General features: G+C 39.0%; 1 protein-coding gene across 1 annotated transcript; it reads left to right on the forward strand.

Annotated features, from left to right (window-relative positions):
• The first annotated feature begins 7,982 nt into the window (after nucleotides 1-7,982).
• On the forward strand, nucleotides 7,983-8,744 carry LOC122655150. The gene has a single exon (XM_043849375.1). It carries the CDS (start codon nucleotides 7,983-7,985, stop codon nucleotides 8,742-8,744), a length of 762 nt encoding a protein of 253 aa, XP_043705310.1.
• The last annotated feature ends 4,994 nt before the right edge of the window (nucleotides 8,745-13,738 follow it).

A 13,738-nucleotide genomic window follows, 5' to 3' on the forward strand; every position in this document is an offset into this window, starting at 1 on the left:
GGGATTACAAACAAAATTAGGGTCAGGGTCAGGGTCAAGACAGGGTCAACCAAGGCCAACCCAACCCTACCCGACCCTATCAGGGTCAATCAGAGCCGGGTTGGGTCAGGAAAAACCCTGGCAGGGTCGGGACTGGGTTAAGGGTTTCTTAGCCCTGGTAGGGTCGGGTTGGGTTGGGTCAAGGTTTAGGTTAAGGTCTTTGGGGTTGGGTTAGGGTTTAGGGCAGGCCCGGCCCAACCCGACCCATTGACACCCCTACTCCAAGCTCAAGAACACCTCCCCTCTACTGTTCCATTGATTCCCCATTGTAAGCAACCCTTTCCCTCTCTGTTTTTATTGCTTTCTCTTAGGTTTAGATGAGTTAATGATCAATATTAGTTCAGAGTATGGGGCTTCTTGCTCTAAATACTTTATTCCTTCTATTTGATGTTAAAGACATCAACTATTGACCTAGAATAACCCATCCTCAGCCCCATGGCTTAATTGCCATGAAACCATCTTGAAGAACCTCCAATTTAAGGATTCTTGATGTTGGAATCCATCCAATCTCCTACCAAACCATAGGGCTTCTATTTCTAATTAGTTTATGCACCTAATTGGATGCTTAGAGCACCAATTAAAACCCTTGAACACCCCATTGCCTTGCCTTTGGCTGAGATGCCATGAAACCCCCTTTTATAGACCTTCATTTTGAGGTTTTGAGCACTGAACACACAATCCATGCCCTGGGACCTAATTAGGATCCAATGTACATGTTTAATGGCTCATTTGGAGGCCTAATACATTAACTCATAGGTCCCAACCAATCCCATAGCCGTTAACCAGGGTTTGGAATCAATCCAAACCATTTCCTGCACTTTCGGGCTCTAACGGACAATACAGCTGGCGGACGAGGGTAAAATTGAACATAACCCACCTGTTTTATTTAAAGGCCACACTGCCTGCATAGTCTGCCAGACTGGCGGGTGATGGCACAGGTGCATGATCCGCCTAGGCCAAATTGGTACTGAATTGGAGTCTTGACTCCGGACCTTAGACACTGACACTCTCTCACCTACTGTATACTTGTATGATGACATGCTAGGCTAGCGTACGCCTACAGGGGGACCATACACTACACGAAAGATAAGATTACTTACGCTTCAACGATAGTGAGTGGATCGAACACTTGAACTATTTTACGGTGTATTTTTCATTAGGCATCAAGCTAGGTGTGCATGCTGATTGGTTGTGAGCATGATATGCATGATTGCTTCATATTTAACATGTTTAATTAATAGAATTGGACTTTACATGTAAGGGAGCATGATCAGCTATGCATATTGATGATATTGAGAAGGAGATATGTATATTTTAGGATGCTTTATATATATAATTTTTCATATTGATTGATTTATGGAATTGATTCGGGTGGTGACCGGTCGACCGCTATTTCAGCATCACACCCGCTGTATTGTTATTTGGTGTAGGTGTAAGCTGGAGAGATGAGAGGATAGTGACCTCCGGATTAGGCAATATGGACTCGATCTCTAGGCTACACTTGCACAGTGTGGGATTGTAAATATAAATATTGCATTCAATAATTGTTTGCTGGCTAGGAAGTGATGTACCCAGTACTACGACCCTTCTGATAGGGTTGTAGGTGCCGGGCAAACCCATGGGTCCCGACCATATTTCAGGGTAGCCCATCGTGAAGTCATCGCGGTATTTCGATGACGCCAGGAAGGGTTTGTATTGGGGGCTCGCGGACAACTCGGTGAGTGGGTCTAGTCTTGCGGGTTTCCTTGGTAACATGGGGTTGACATGGTCAGAATACCATCCGTTTATGGTACCGTTATTCTCATCCGTTTATGATACTGTTTATTGCCATCCGCTTATGGTACCATTTGCCAACGATGCCACCTGTGTTATTGTAGTACTTAACCTAACTTAGAATCTTGTTGTTTGGAAAATGTAACAAAAGCATTCATGCATCATATGTGATGTGCATACTTTTGCATGCATTGATGGTGTATCTATTATTGTATATTGTGAATGATTTTATCGCTCGTTGGGCTTTGGAAGCTCATCCCTCGGGAACCCTTGTTTTTAGATGTGAATACAGGGGCGACGGATCCAGCGGAGATTGATCCGGCCTATCTTGGCGGTGAGGATTATGAGGCTTGGGGTGGTCAGCCAGAGATGGAGCATGTATCTGACTACTTGTGTGTTAAGTGTGCTCATGAAGCACCGTAGCTCGGGCTAGGGGCCCTGTGATTTGAAACTTTATTTTTTTCTGGTTTGGTTAACATTTTGGATTACTGTAACCAATAATCTTGGGATTTTTTTTTTCGTTTCCTTCGTTGGATATTATTATTTGCTATATGTGGTATTAAACTGATGAGTAGAAAACTGAAACCATTATCTATATAAAGAAATTATCATTTAGAATTCCTATTATATTCGGATTGACTATTACATATTTATTCCGCTACAACTCTGATTTCTGTTCTTATATTTTAAATAAGAACCCGGGCAGTGTACATGACACAGCAAAGCGTCGATCCTGTAGTTTGGTGTGGAATACAGGGGTATTTCCGTCACATTTTCCTGAGTTGAGGGATGGGGGTGTGACACCATTTGTTTGTTAGATAAAAAGGGGTGAAAAGTTGGGGATTGTGAACCACATGTTTGTGGGGGTGAGAGACAAGAAAAGGAAAAGATAGTAAGTTGTGAAAAAATTATATTTTTCCCACCCTATGCTTGTTTGGTTGGTATAAGAAAGTTACATTTTATCACCCCATTGCTTGTTTGCTTGGCAATGGGATGGTACAGTTGCTAAAACCATGATATAGTTATAAGAATCCCATTACACCCATAGGCCCTGAAAATTTATTTTTAGGGGACTTTCTTGAACTCCATTGTAAGCAATGTGGGTCCATAATTTTAATACTAATACTGTGAATCTACTAATCTTGTTTAATTTGAATAAGTCAAATATTAGTCTAAATATCCCACAAAATATGATACAGGCGAAATATCAAAAGACAAAAAATTTATTGGAGTTAACTTTTTTCAATTCTGAAAAAGGAAAGTGACCTCATATTCAACAAAGATATAAGCATCTAAGTCAATACACAAATCATGATTCTTAATTTTGGTAAGTTGAGTATCATTTTCTATTACCCTCAACATTTATATTCTATTATACTTCCTTTACAATGTTGATTTGAAGCAAACTACATATCAAATTTCGATATCATTCAACTTACAAGCTAAATCACCAAATTGTATTCAAAAATACAAATTGCAAACACGTGTGAGTTAGGCCTGATCCACAATGGTGGCCACCCCCACCGAATGTTACAGAATTTGCTTCAAATCGTGATAAAAAAAAAAAAAAACAGAGAGAAACATGTGCTATTGTCTTAGAATAACTCTATTTCTTAAATAAAATACCAGATCTTCACAAAATCATCCCAACCACCCCCCCCCCCCCCCTCCACAAAAAAAAAAAGACAAACTTAGAACTTACCAAGTTTATATATACTAAATTTTGAACACAACATATTCAAATGCAAATCACCCAAATACACAAGGCATGACTGAAATATAAATCTGTGCATATTAATTATCACCCATAAACTTGAGTAAGTTTATAAATATTCATATGCTTCTCTCAAAAAATAAAATATCCATAAATGTGATGGCCCTCAACCCACTGTTGTCTCAGGATTGCCATAGCCTTCGAAGAAAAGATGCCTTATGTGAGACATCATATGTCATAAATACATTTTTTTTCATTGGCTCTTCACTTAAATATTTAAATAATTTTTCAACCGCATCATCAGGAAGACTAGGGACCTCTCATATGGTGGTAAACATAGGTGTCAAATCCATTTGATAAAGGTGTTGCTCTCAAAATACACTTGACAACACATTCATGCTTTGAACAATGGTAGCCATTTGTTGAGAGTAAACACCATGTGTTTGCCTCTGCCTCGGGGCAGGAGTAGATCGGTTTTAATGACTAGTCCCTTCTCTAAAAGGTGATGCCACTAAAACTTGGAAGGGAGAAAAATTCTCTTGTTACTCACTCGCTTCTGACCCCATAGAAAAGTCATCAAAGATCATTTGATCCCCCACGTACCCCACCTCTTCTGATTAATTAGGTTGAGATGCCTTTGAGTTCTTGCCCACTGACCAATTGCAGTGTCCTCATCAAAAAGATTCTCCCAAATCTTGAAGAACTCAATTTTTTGTTATTTTATTGTTTGGCTTCAGAATACTCCTATAACATAAAGAGCATAATTGTTTCTTAATACATACTATGCATAAATATTATATCAATACAACAGAAACCGTTTAGGGTCAGAACTTACTGATACATAAGAGTTCTAGATACTATCTTCTTGGTATGTTATCTTTCTAAGCAACCGCGTCTGCACTTAGCACTCACACTAGCACTAAGTCAGCTTTACTTCACTCCTTGAGGGATTTGGGAAGAGAACTTAGAGAACACAAGAGAGAGTTTGAGAAAATGAACTTGTATTGCTCTAAAGCTTTGAGTACAATGCTTGGTAGCTAACTTGCTTGGTGCCTTGGCCAAATGAGACCACCTCTATTTATAGGCAACCAAAAACCCAAAGCATGCCTAAGATCTTTACAAGTGTCCTCCATCCAATGATGGAGAACTTTCTAGCAATGAAACCTAGAACTTTCCCACCTCCTTTGTGGAGGATTCTAGCTACTTGGAGAACTCTAGAAGTCTCCTTCTTTCTTAACTATTACAAGGATTCTCTACAAGCTTATCTAGAACTTTCCTTAATCTTCCTGGCTTCTAGAGGTTCTAGAATATATCTAGACTCTCTTCAAGTGTAGAGAGTTCTAGGTCATGGACTTGGTCTTAGCCCCATGTCCAAGTCCATGGGCTTGCAAGCTAGGCCCATGGACCTTTGTTGGGTGGGCTGCGACATTCTGTACACTTTTTACTTGATTCCTTACATGCTTTTTATTGATATTTAACCCGTGAGGAGCATTAATAACATAGGTTTCTTGAACATATGTCAAATCTTTGAAGCCATTTTGGGACTTCTTGCCTTCAGCAACTTGGCTATCCAAAAACTCAAATAAAATTTTGTCCATGTTAGAGACTCATATTTGATGTTTCCCTCTCCTATTGGCGTCAGTAGAGGGTAACGAGCTGTATATGGGATCCGTCTATAAGAACAATGATTAGGCCACTATCTATTAGTAATAAAAATAGAATATTACCAAGTGAATGATATTATAAAAGCCTCTCCAATTACGAGAACCTATCTGTAAGTTATGGAAATAGAATAAAGAGAAGAGATACAAGCATTGAAGCAAAAAAAGACTATAAAAAATATAGAGAAAAACTCTTAAATTATTAAATGTAAGAGAGAAAAGCTCTTTTTGCTGATTTCTAGTTTAAAAAAAAAAACCTTTAAAACTAGTTAGACAGTTCCTTGGTTACATCAAGTAAGCATTAAGAACCCGATAATAAATAGGAGAGGTAAATCCCGTTAAAGTACAACCCATTATCAAACAACAATTTTGTAGTAGTTCTTACTATCCGAGATGATATTAAAAAACAAAAACCCTAGTGTTTGCCTCAACTGTATAATTATAATAGTTCGATCAAGTTGTATTCTTATTACAAAGCTAGTGAAATTTTGGGGGAGATAAACTACAAGCTCATGTAACTAGTGTTTAATTACATTAAATAGAGATTAAGAAAGGTGTCGAGTGCAACCATCCATTTAGATAAAAAAAAAATGTTACATCGATTGGCTCCACATAGTGAAATATGCATAATTTTTTTGTTTTACCAAGCAAATATCAGTGATGAAGCAAACCCCAATCCCAATGAGTCATTGATGCATACACCTTCCAAAGGTGAACATAAAAGTGTCTAGATCTCTTCACAAAATAAATGGAACACTCATTGTTAGTGCATAAACACTCGTGACTCTTTATGTTTTTTTCTGTTTGGAGATATTTGAGAGTTGGATAAAGAAGGGAATCAGAAATGTTCATTTCTCCTTTTGACCATTTTGTGACTTCTTATAAGTAATAATTCTTAGGTTATTTGCAAATATTATATATGGATGAACTATAAATTTACAAAAAAAAAAAAAAAAAAAAGATGCATTAATAATATCTCACGTAACAAAAAAAGATGCATTAATAACATCTCACATAATTAAAGTCAAGCGTACATGCAAACAAGTATTCTTTTTATTTTGAGAAAATGCATTAGAATATATTCTTCTAAAGAGGGGGGGGGAATATTAGCTTGTACGCAATGTTCTTGTAGTAGGAGTTAATCTGATTATTTAAGGGGGTATGTCATTCCCTCTTTTGGCAACTCATCCTTTGCTATTTACTTATTCAATAGTCTATGCACTTAGATTTTCTCTCGAAACATGTATCACCTAGCCCTAGTTGTACTTGATTGATAGTTTCAGTTGTGATATGCCATACTGCATCAATTTTTTTATATTTGTTCTTATTTGAATAAACATTTGCAAAAGAGATTAGCACTCGTGGGTTCATCCGAAGAAGTATCAAATGAGATAAAGCTAAAGTTATTTTCAAAAATACCATGAAACTAGTGTAAAATAAAGTTAGCTTTCAACTATTTTCTTGAGAAGATCAAAAGGCCTACCTAAAACGAGTTGGAAGATACTCAGATCTTCGACTACTGCTTTGAAATAGAGAAGTTGCTCACAAGAGGTAGAGAACTTCAATATAACTATATAAAACAAAAAGCAGAACAAAATTTTCAGATTGCAAGAAGAAAACGTAAAGAGAAGGCAACACCCAAACCCTAACCCCATGAATGAACGGAAAAAAAAATAACATAAAAACCAAAGGTCGATTTTGATCCAAGGAAAAACAACTCCTTTGCAAAAGCAAACAAATAAAAAGAAAAAAAAATAACAATGGAAAAGGAAATCGAAAGAAGAGAGGGAGGAGAGAAGGAGAAAATAGAGTGCAGTGATTAAGAGAAAGAACAAGGAAACAAAAAACAAAGGACACAAATGGCCTAGTTAACTCTCACCGAAGACAACCTTCTAGTTAAAGAAGATACCAACCAGAACAATTTTCCTTCTATTTCCCATATAGTTCCCCCTAAAAGAGTTAAGACTCTTGAGATGAAGGGGTGGGCAAAAATAATCCACTGATAAGAATCCCGGATTGGCAGAGGTGATTTGACAATTGTCCTACCCCATATAACCAAACAGACCAATTTTTTGGATTCTATGGGAAAATAAAACTCTTTTTCCAGCCCTTTATTCCCACATCAGTTTTCTCTGACAAACAAACGGGCCCTTATATTTGTGGTAGTTTATGGAAAAGTACAAGTTTCCCACCCCTTTTTACCTTTTCCAATTTTCTCGATCAAACAAACAAGGTGTTAGGCTTTCTTCATCGTATATTTAATGGGCCAATGTCGATAATATATAGATTGACGGTAGGGACCAACCCTGTAAAAGGAAACAAAATCTCCTTTCCAATTAAAAGATGTAAAAATCAAGCCCACACATATAAAAAAATATTTATATCAATTAAGGTGTCAAATAAAGTTCAATATCTCAATGTGCGATCACTTTCCACTATCGAGATTAACTGCCCTACTCCAACAATAGTCAATACTTACTAATCTAGATTTTTTTTTGTGTAAGTTCAAGAGTCCGAAGGCTATACAGGACGACCCACTATAAGGCCAATACAAAGGCCCAAAAAGGGGACCAACAAGGGTCCATAGAGACCACACTTCTTGAAAAACAAAAAAATTATATCATTACTAAAAAAGTGGTGCATATGCGAAGCACTAGTGCACACTTGAGAGAAGTTGATCTACTAAGAAAACCCTAACCCCAGAATGTACATAAAGGGGAGCACCGCGAGTTAACTATCCTCCGAATTTTCCTCCTCCCATGCCTCCGATTGCACATGATAACTCTACCGCGAGGATGATGGAAAGATTCAAGAAGCTCCAGCCTCCCTCTTTTTCAAGGATTGGTACAGATCCACTACAACCCAAGAGATGGATTAGCGCATTGGAAAAAGCTTTCGAAGTGTTAGAATGTTCGGATGCACAAAAATTAATCTGTGCCAGGTATCAACTCCAAAATGAAGCCGAAGCTTGGTGGAAGTCGACCAAGCCCAATTTGATGATGACTCATCCCAATCCGACTTGGGATCAATTTAAAGAAGTTTTCTTCGGGAATTTCTTCCCAACAAGTTTCAGAGATGGAAAGGAAGCAGAGTTTGTGGCCCTCACCCAAGAGTCAAAGTTAGTACTTGATTATCAACAACAATTCGAGGACTTGTTCCACTTTGCCCCAGAACACATAAGGACTGAAGCATGCAAATCAAAGAAGTTCGAGAAGGGACTCAAGCCTGATATTGGTGCAATATTGGTTGTTCATGACATCCAATCATATGCACAAATGGTTGGGAAAGCCAAGACTACGGAAGATCGACTGAAGGAGAAGACTCTGATATCACAGGGATCGGGAAAAAGGGCTAATACCTTCCAAAACTACAATTGGCCCAACAAGACATTCAAGGGATCTGGTTACAACTCTAACCCGACACAGTATCGTAGGCCGGAAGTGAATCAAGCTTCTCAATCTACTCAGCCCTTAACCAGTCAATCCACTCGATACAACCACCTTACCGTAAGCCAAGCTACAATAGCAGCCCAACCTCCTCGACCAATTGCAAATTAGACAAGCCAAATCCCTTCCCTGCCAGTTAATTCTACTCCTCCTCGGCAACCCAATGGACCGGTTTGGTGTTTCATATGCAATCTACCTGGACACATAGCCAGGAACTGTACTCGACATGGATATGGAGCGCCTTCCCAATCTCAATCTACTACCTGGCACTTCCAACCCCAAGGCAATAGAACTCAAGGGAGGGTGTACGCCTTGACCAATGAAGAAGCCGAGGAAAACCCCAATGTGATGACAGGTACTTTATCCATATCATCCTCACCTGATCGAGTATTAATTAATTCCGGTACATCACATTTTTTGTTTTCACTGTTCTGCAATAAGATGAATGGGCCCTAAAAGAACTTGAAACACAAATTAGTGGTTAACACTCTTACTGGTTATGTTGTGAATCTAAACGAAGTGTATGAGTCTTAACTATTAGGAAATCGTCAACTCGTATCTAGACTCTAGAGGGTCGGTGAGAGACCAAGACACGTAATTAAGTCTCGATAAGGTTATATAATCGCGAACCAAATAAATAGAACATTTCAGGCTGAATTCAAGTAAGTTTAAAGTGTACCAAGTAGTGGGTGGTAAATAACAAAATCTAAAAATTAAATAACGGGTGTCAAGTATAGCCAAGAACAACCGAGAACGGAAAGAGACCAAAATCGAAGTACTTTTGATGAGACCTTGCTCAACAATAGGCCTGAGTGGAGTAATGGGTCCTCGAACGTCCCCTCCGTTATTGGGAGTGAACAGTAGGGATTCCATCAATATTTCAATTCATTCTAAAGTTGAGTTAGGTATTGAAGAAACATAAGCAAAGGCCTTCATAAGAAAAGCCGTGTAGACAAGACAGTATAGACTTTTACCATATAATCCCAAGCCGTAAGAAACATGAATTAGTGGGTGAAATACGCGAGGATAGGTTGATCAGTTGATTTCTTGGAATATACGTTTGGGATTCATTTCCCTTTAGGCTCTTATATTAAGTAGAGCTTTAGCTCAACCAAACCCCCCGGGCATGATTTAGGTCACTTGAGAATTGAACCTTGGTGGTTCAATCAAAATAAAAAGAGTCATAACAACACGAGACAAAAGATACCATGATGTAGTCGCATCGAATCAAGGAAAGTTTGGTTGACGAAAAGATAAAAGGAGGTCAAGGTATCCTCACCTAAACGGATCCCCGGAGACGTCAAATTTTGAGGATGAAATTTTGTAAGGTGGGGAGAATGTTACGGCTTGGCATATTTTGATCCGAACCCTAACTCGAATCTGAATGTAGGTCCGAAACCCAAGGTCATAGCACCGTGTACGATATGGAGTATTGATTTGATGTTTGAACGGGTAGAAGATAAAGAAGGAATCCCGGTGGTAACCCACCGTTTATCGGCAAAATGACAGATACCTCCCCCGTGCGGTTGCGGGATCCACACACAGATGTACAAATCATGGTAAGAGATCCTAACTACATATTAGGTGTTTTTAGTATTATAAAATGTCCATGTGGGTTCGCATACGAAACGCATCGACTATTGGGTGTTCTGACACGAAGATAACGAAGACAGAAATCTCAAGTTGATGTATTGGTCGATTGCTGCATCGACCAGAGAATTCTGCCACCATGAATTTTGTCCCTAGAGGTGTGGGGCCCAGTGTTTTGGGTCGGGGATCTTGCCGCCGCGTCCCAAATAATGGATTGGAAGGTTTTCCCCAACATTCTAGGACCCATGGGACCCATAAAGTCCAAATACGTGTGCAGGGGTCGGCTTAACATATAAACAAACAAAACCTCCACTAAATGACAATTTTAGCAATTAGTGATAAAGTCGGTTTATGTGAGATATTAGAATATTATAACAAACAAATCTTATCTAAACCCAAACCGACCCATGATTAGAATTAATAAAAAAATAAAACCTATCCAAACTAATACTCTACACTATTCCAATAACAAATTTACTCACCTACACTATTCCAACCGTTTGAACTAAAACAGAGGAAAAGAGAAAAGAAGGAGAAGAAGGGGCTGGACTAATTTGGTTTGCTAACCTAAGGTGTGAATCTTAATTCACCTCCTCATCTTCTCTTCAACCTAATCGATTTTGCCCATAGTAAACCCTATTGAACCCATGCTGATTTTCAAAATCTTGGAATAAACCACGCTCTATTTCAGTTCATGCTTCTTATGAAATTGGGTTTTTAATTTATAGAATTGGAACCTAAAACCCACATACATGTTCAAATCCTAAACCCCAACCCTATGTTAGCCTTATTACTAACCTATTCACATCTCTGATGTTTGAATTAAAGTAATTGATCCATGTTCCAGCCATACAAAACTATTTTATCCAAAGGTAATTCATGAAATTCCATTTATAGTTGTACCCACCTTCAAAACCCCAATTTTCCATGCAAATTGATCATATCATGGTTTCAATTCATGGTAATGATCAAGTGAACAATATCCCCTGATCAATTGGACGAAAATCAAGCCCAAAACCCAATTAAAATTCTATTTTTTTACGATTTTTGGTCTGCTGTGCATCTCTGGTCGATGTCCTAGTCGACTGGGTCATCAACCAAAGAATGATACTTCAGTTTTACACCTATTGATAACTCTGGTCGATGTCCCAGTTGATTGGACCATCAACCAGAGAATACTGCCTTAGTTTTTACACCTGTTATAATCTCAGGATGGTGTCCCAGTTGACTGGTTCATCAACCAGAGAATAACTGTTTCAGTTTTTAGCTGCTACCATCTCAGGTTGATGTCCTGGTTGACTGCCTCATCAACCTGAGATGTTGTTTCCCTTGTAAACACGTCCTAGACCTTACCACTAGGTAATCCTAGGACTCCATACTAGTTTTGACGCTTCCTAACACTGTGTGCAATTAAACATTCGTAGGACTCCACCTTTCGCCCGTCAAATCATACCAGTAACTGATACAAGGCATAACCCGACTTCTTAACCGCAAGTATAACAAGGTGAGTAGGGATAGACAATTGATTTCTTTTTGGGAATGTTTATTTCATTTAGTTGTTTTGTTAGGTGTCATGCATATGTAGGAGAATTTGTTCTTATGTATCTTTTGAAACTGTTCTATTAATTTATTTTTGTTTATAACATATGGATTATGGAATTGTGAATGGATATGGATGTGATGGTGGAATGTGTTGAAATGTAAATCTCTGCCATGTTAGAATAGATGCCGTAATCAGCTTGGAAACGAGAGGTATGGTGTGCCGTAGTATGGGATGCGGGAGCACTGTACACCTTGTACTGTGCCATTTAGATTGCACATGGCTAGGAATGTCACACCCTAGTGCTACAACCCTTACCAACAGGGGTCTACGTGTTGGATAGTCCTCCCTAGGGAAACCAGCATTACCAACGGAAGTACTGGGAATGACGATTTTCGACTGAGGACTGAAACTATGGTAGAGGACTAAATCTTGGGGTTTACTGGGTAAACTAGCGTTACCAACGGAGGTACTGGGACCGGCGATGTCCGATTGAGGATCGGGACTGGCAGGCTCCAAGCTCAACTTGGGTTTGACATTGCCAATGGAGGGGATGCTACCTAGGGTGTTGTTGTAGCATAAACTTAGAGACTTAGGCATTATTGTTAAGTGGAATTAAGATTAAAATTGAATCTCATGCACATAGGATTTTTCTTGTGAATGCTTGCGTGGTTTATCTTTACTTGTTGGGCTCAGTGGAGCTCATCCCCATGGATATTTTCTTTTAGATGATCATGCAAGTGGAGGTGACTGTGTCGAGGAGGATTTCTTTGAGCCGAGAGATGAGGGAAGAGATAACTATGCTGATTTGGACACGGAGGGGCATGGTCCCGGTTGTGCATGTGATTACTGTGTCCTTTCTTAAATGATGTAATAGACTGAGAAGTCTTACTTTTGTGACCTTCTAACTATTCCTTGGGTGGGTGAAACCATTGTATATATTTGAATAGTTAGTTTTGGGCCTTGTGCGTTAGTTTCGTGATAACTCAGGGAGTGAACGACTTAACTATGAATGATGTAAATATAACTTTTATAAATCTTAACTCTCTGCGCACTCCGATCAATATATTATGCTTTCCTTTAATATCGTCTATGCTTGTGGTGTATATATACTGCATCTGGATCCTGGAGGTCTTCGAATACTTCGGGTATTCGGGTCAGCCATCGAATCCTCCCAGGGGGTGGGTTTGGGGTGTGACAACCTAGCCCGCCAATAGCACCACCTTTAGGTAGAGCAGTGTCGCAGTTAACCTTGATTGAACGCATGGGAGAGACCTCCCACCTTTCTCTGTGATAAGTTCCATTAATAGTAGAGCTAACAGTAGATTGTGGAGGGGTAAAGGCCGACTGGTATTCAAGAAACGCTCTTTTAGATGCTAAAATTACATCAAGAGGGAATCAATCCTTAATCTTGAAAACCCCATCGTTCCTAGCACATCACAAGTACAGTATAAAAAAGAGGCACGGGAGAGAGTTTTTCGAGCAAGCTTCTTATCTTGGCGCTCTTAGAGATCCCAACTGGTTAGCCACTCCGATAATTTTGGTGGAGTGTAGGATAAAGAGCTCCCATACCAAACTGCTTTGGCAAAAGAACACTCAAAAAGTAAGTGATTAACTGATTCCTTAACTACACCACCTCTATGACAAGTTGGGTCAATTGGGATACAGTGTTTGGAGAGACCCTCGCCTGATGCCACACCTTCATTACATGTTCTCCACATGAATGCATTTATTTTTGGTAGAGTCTGAAGAGACCAATCCTCTTCCATGCGCTTTTAGGAATTTGATCCTAGTTGTATAAACGAGATGTAGATGGCCCTAAGATTGATTTTTCATCATTTAGACTCACCAAGAGATTATAAGCATATTTAACAGAAAAAACACCATTCCTTAACGCCCCCCAAATTTGTCTATCTTCTCTTGGAAAGAGACTAAGCTGAATTTTTGAGATCGTTGCAATGTCAATGGGTTGGAA

Source organism: Telopea speciosissima, chromosome 3 (assembly GCF_018873765.1).
Source record: "Telopea speciosissima isolate NSW1024214 ecotype Mountain lineage chromosome 3, Tspe_v1, whole genome shotgun sequence".
NCBI classification, from domain to species: domain Eukaryota; kingdom Viridiplantae; phylum Streptophyta; class Magnoliopsida; order Proteales; family Proteaceae; genus Telopea; species Telopea speciosissima.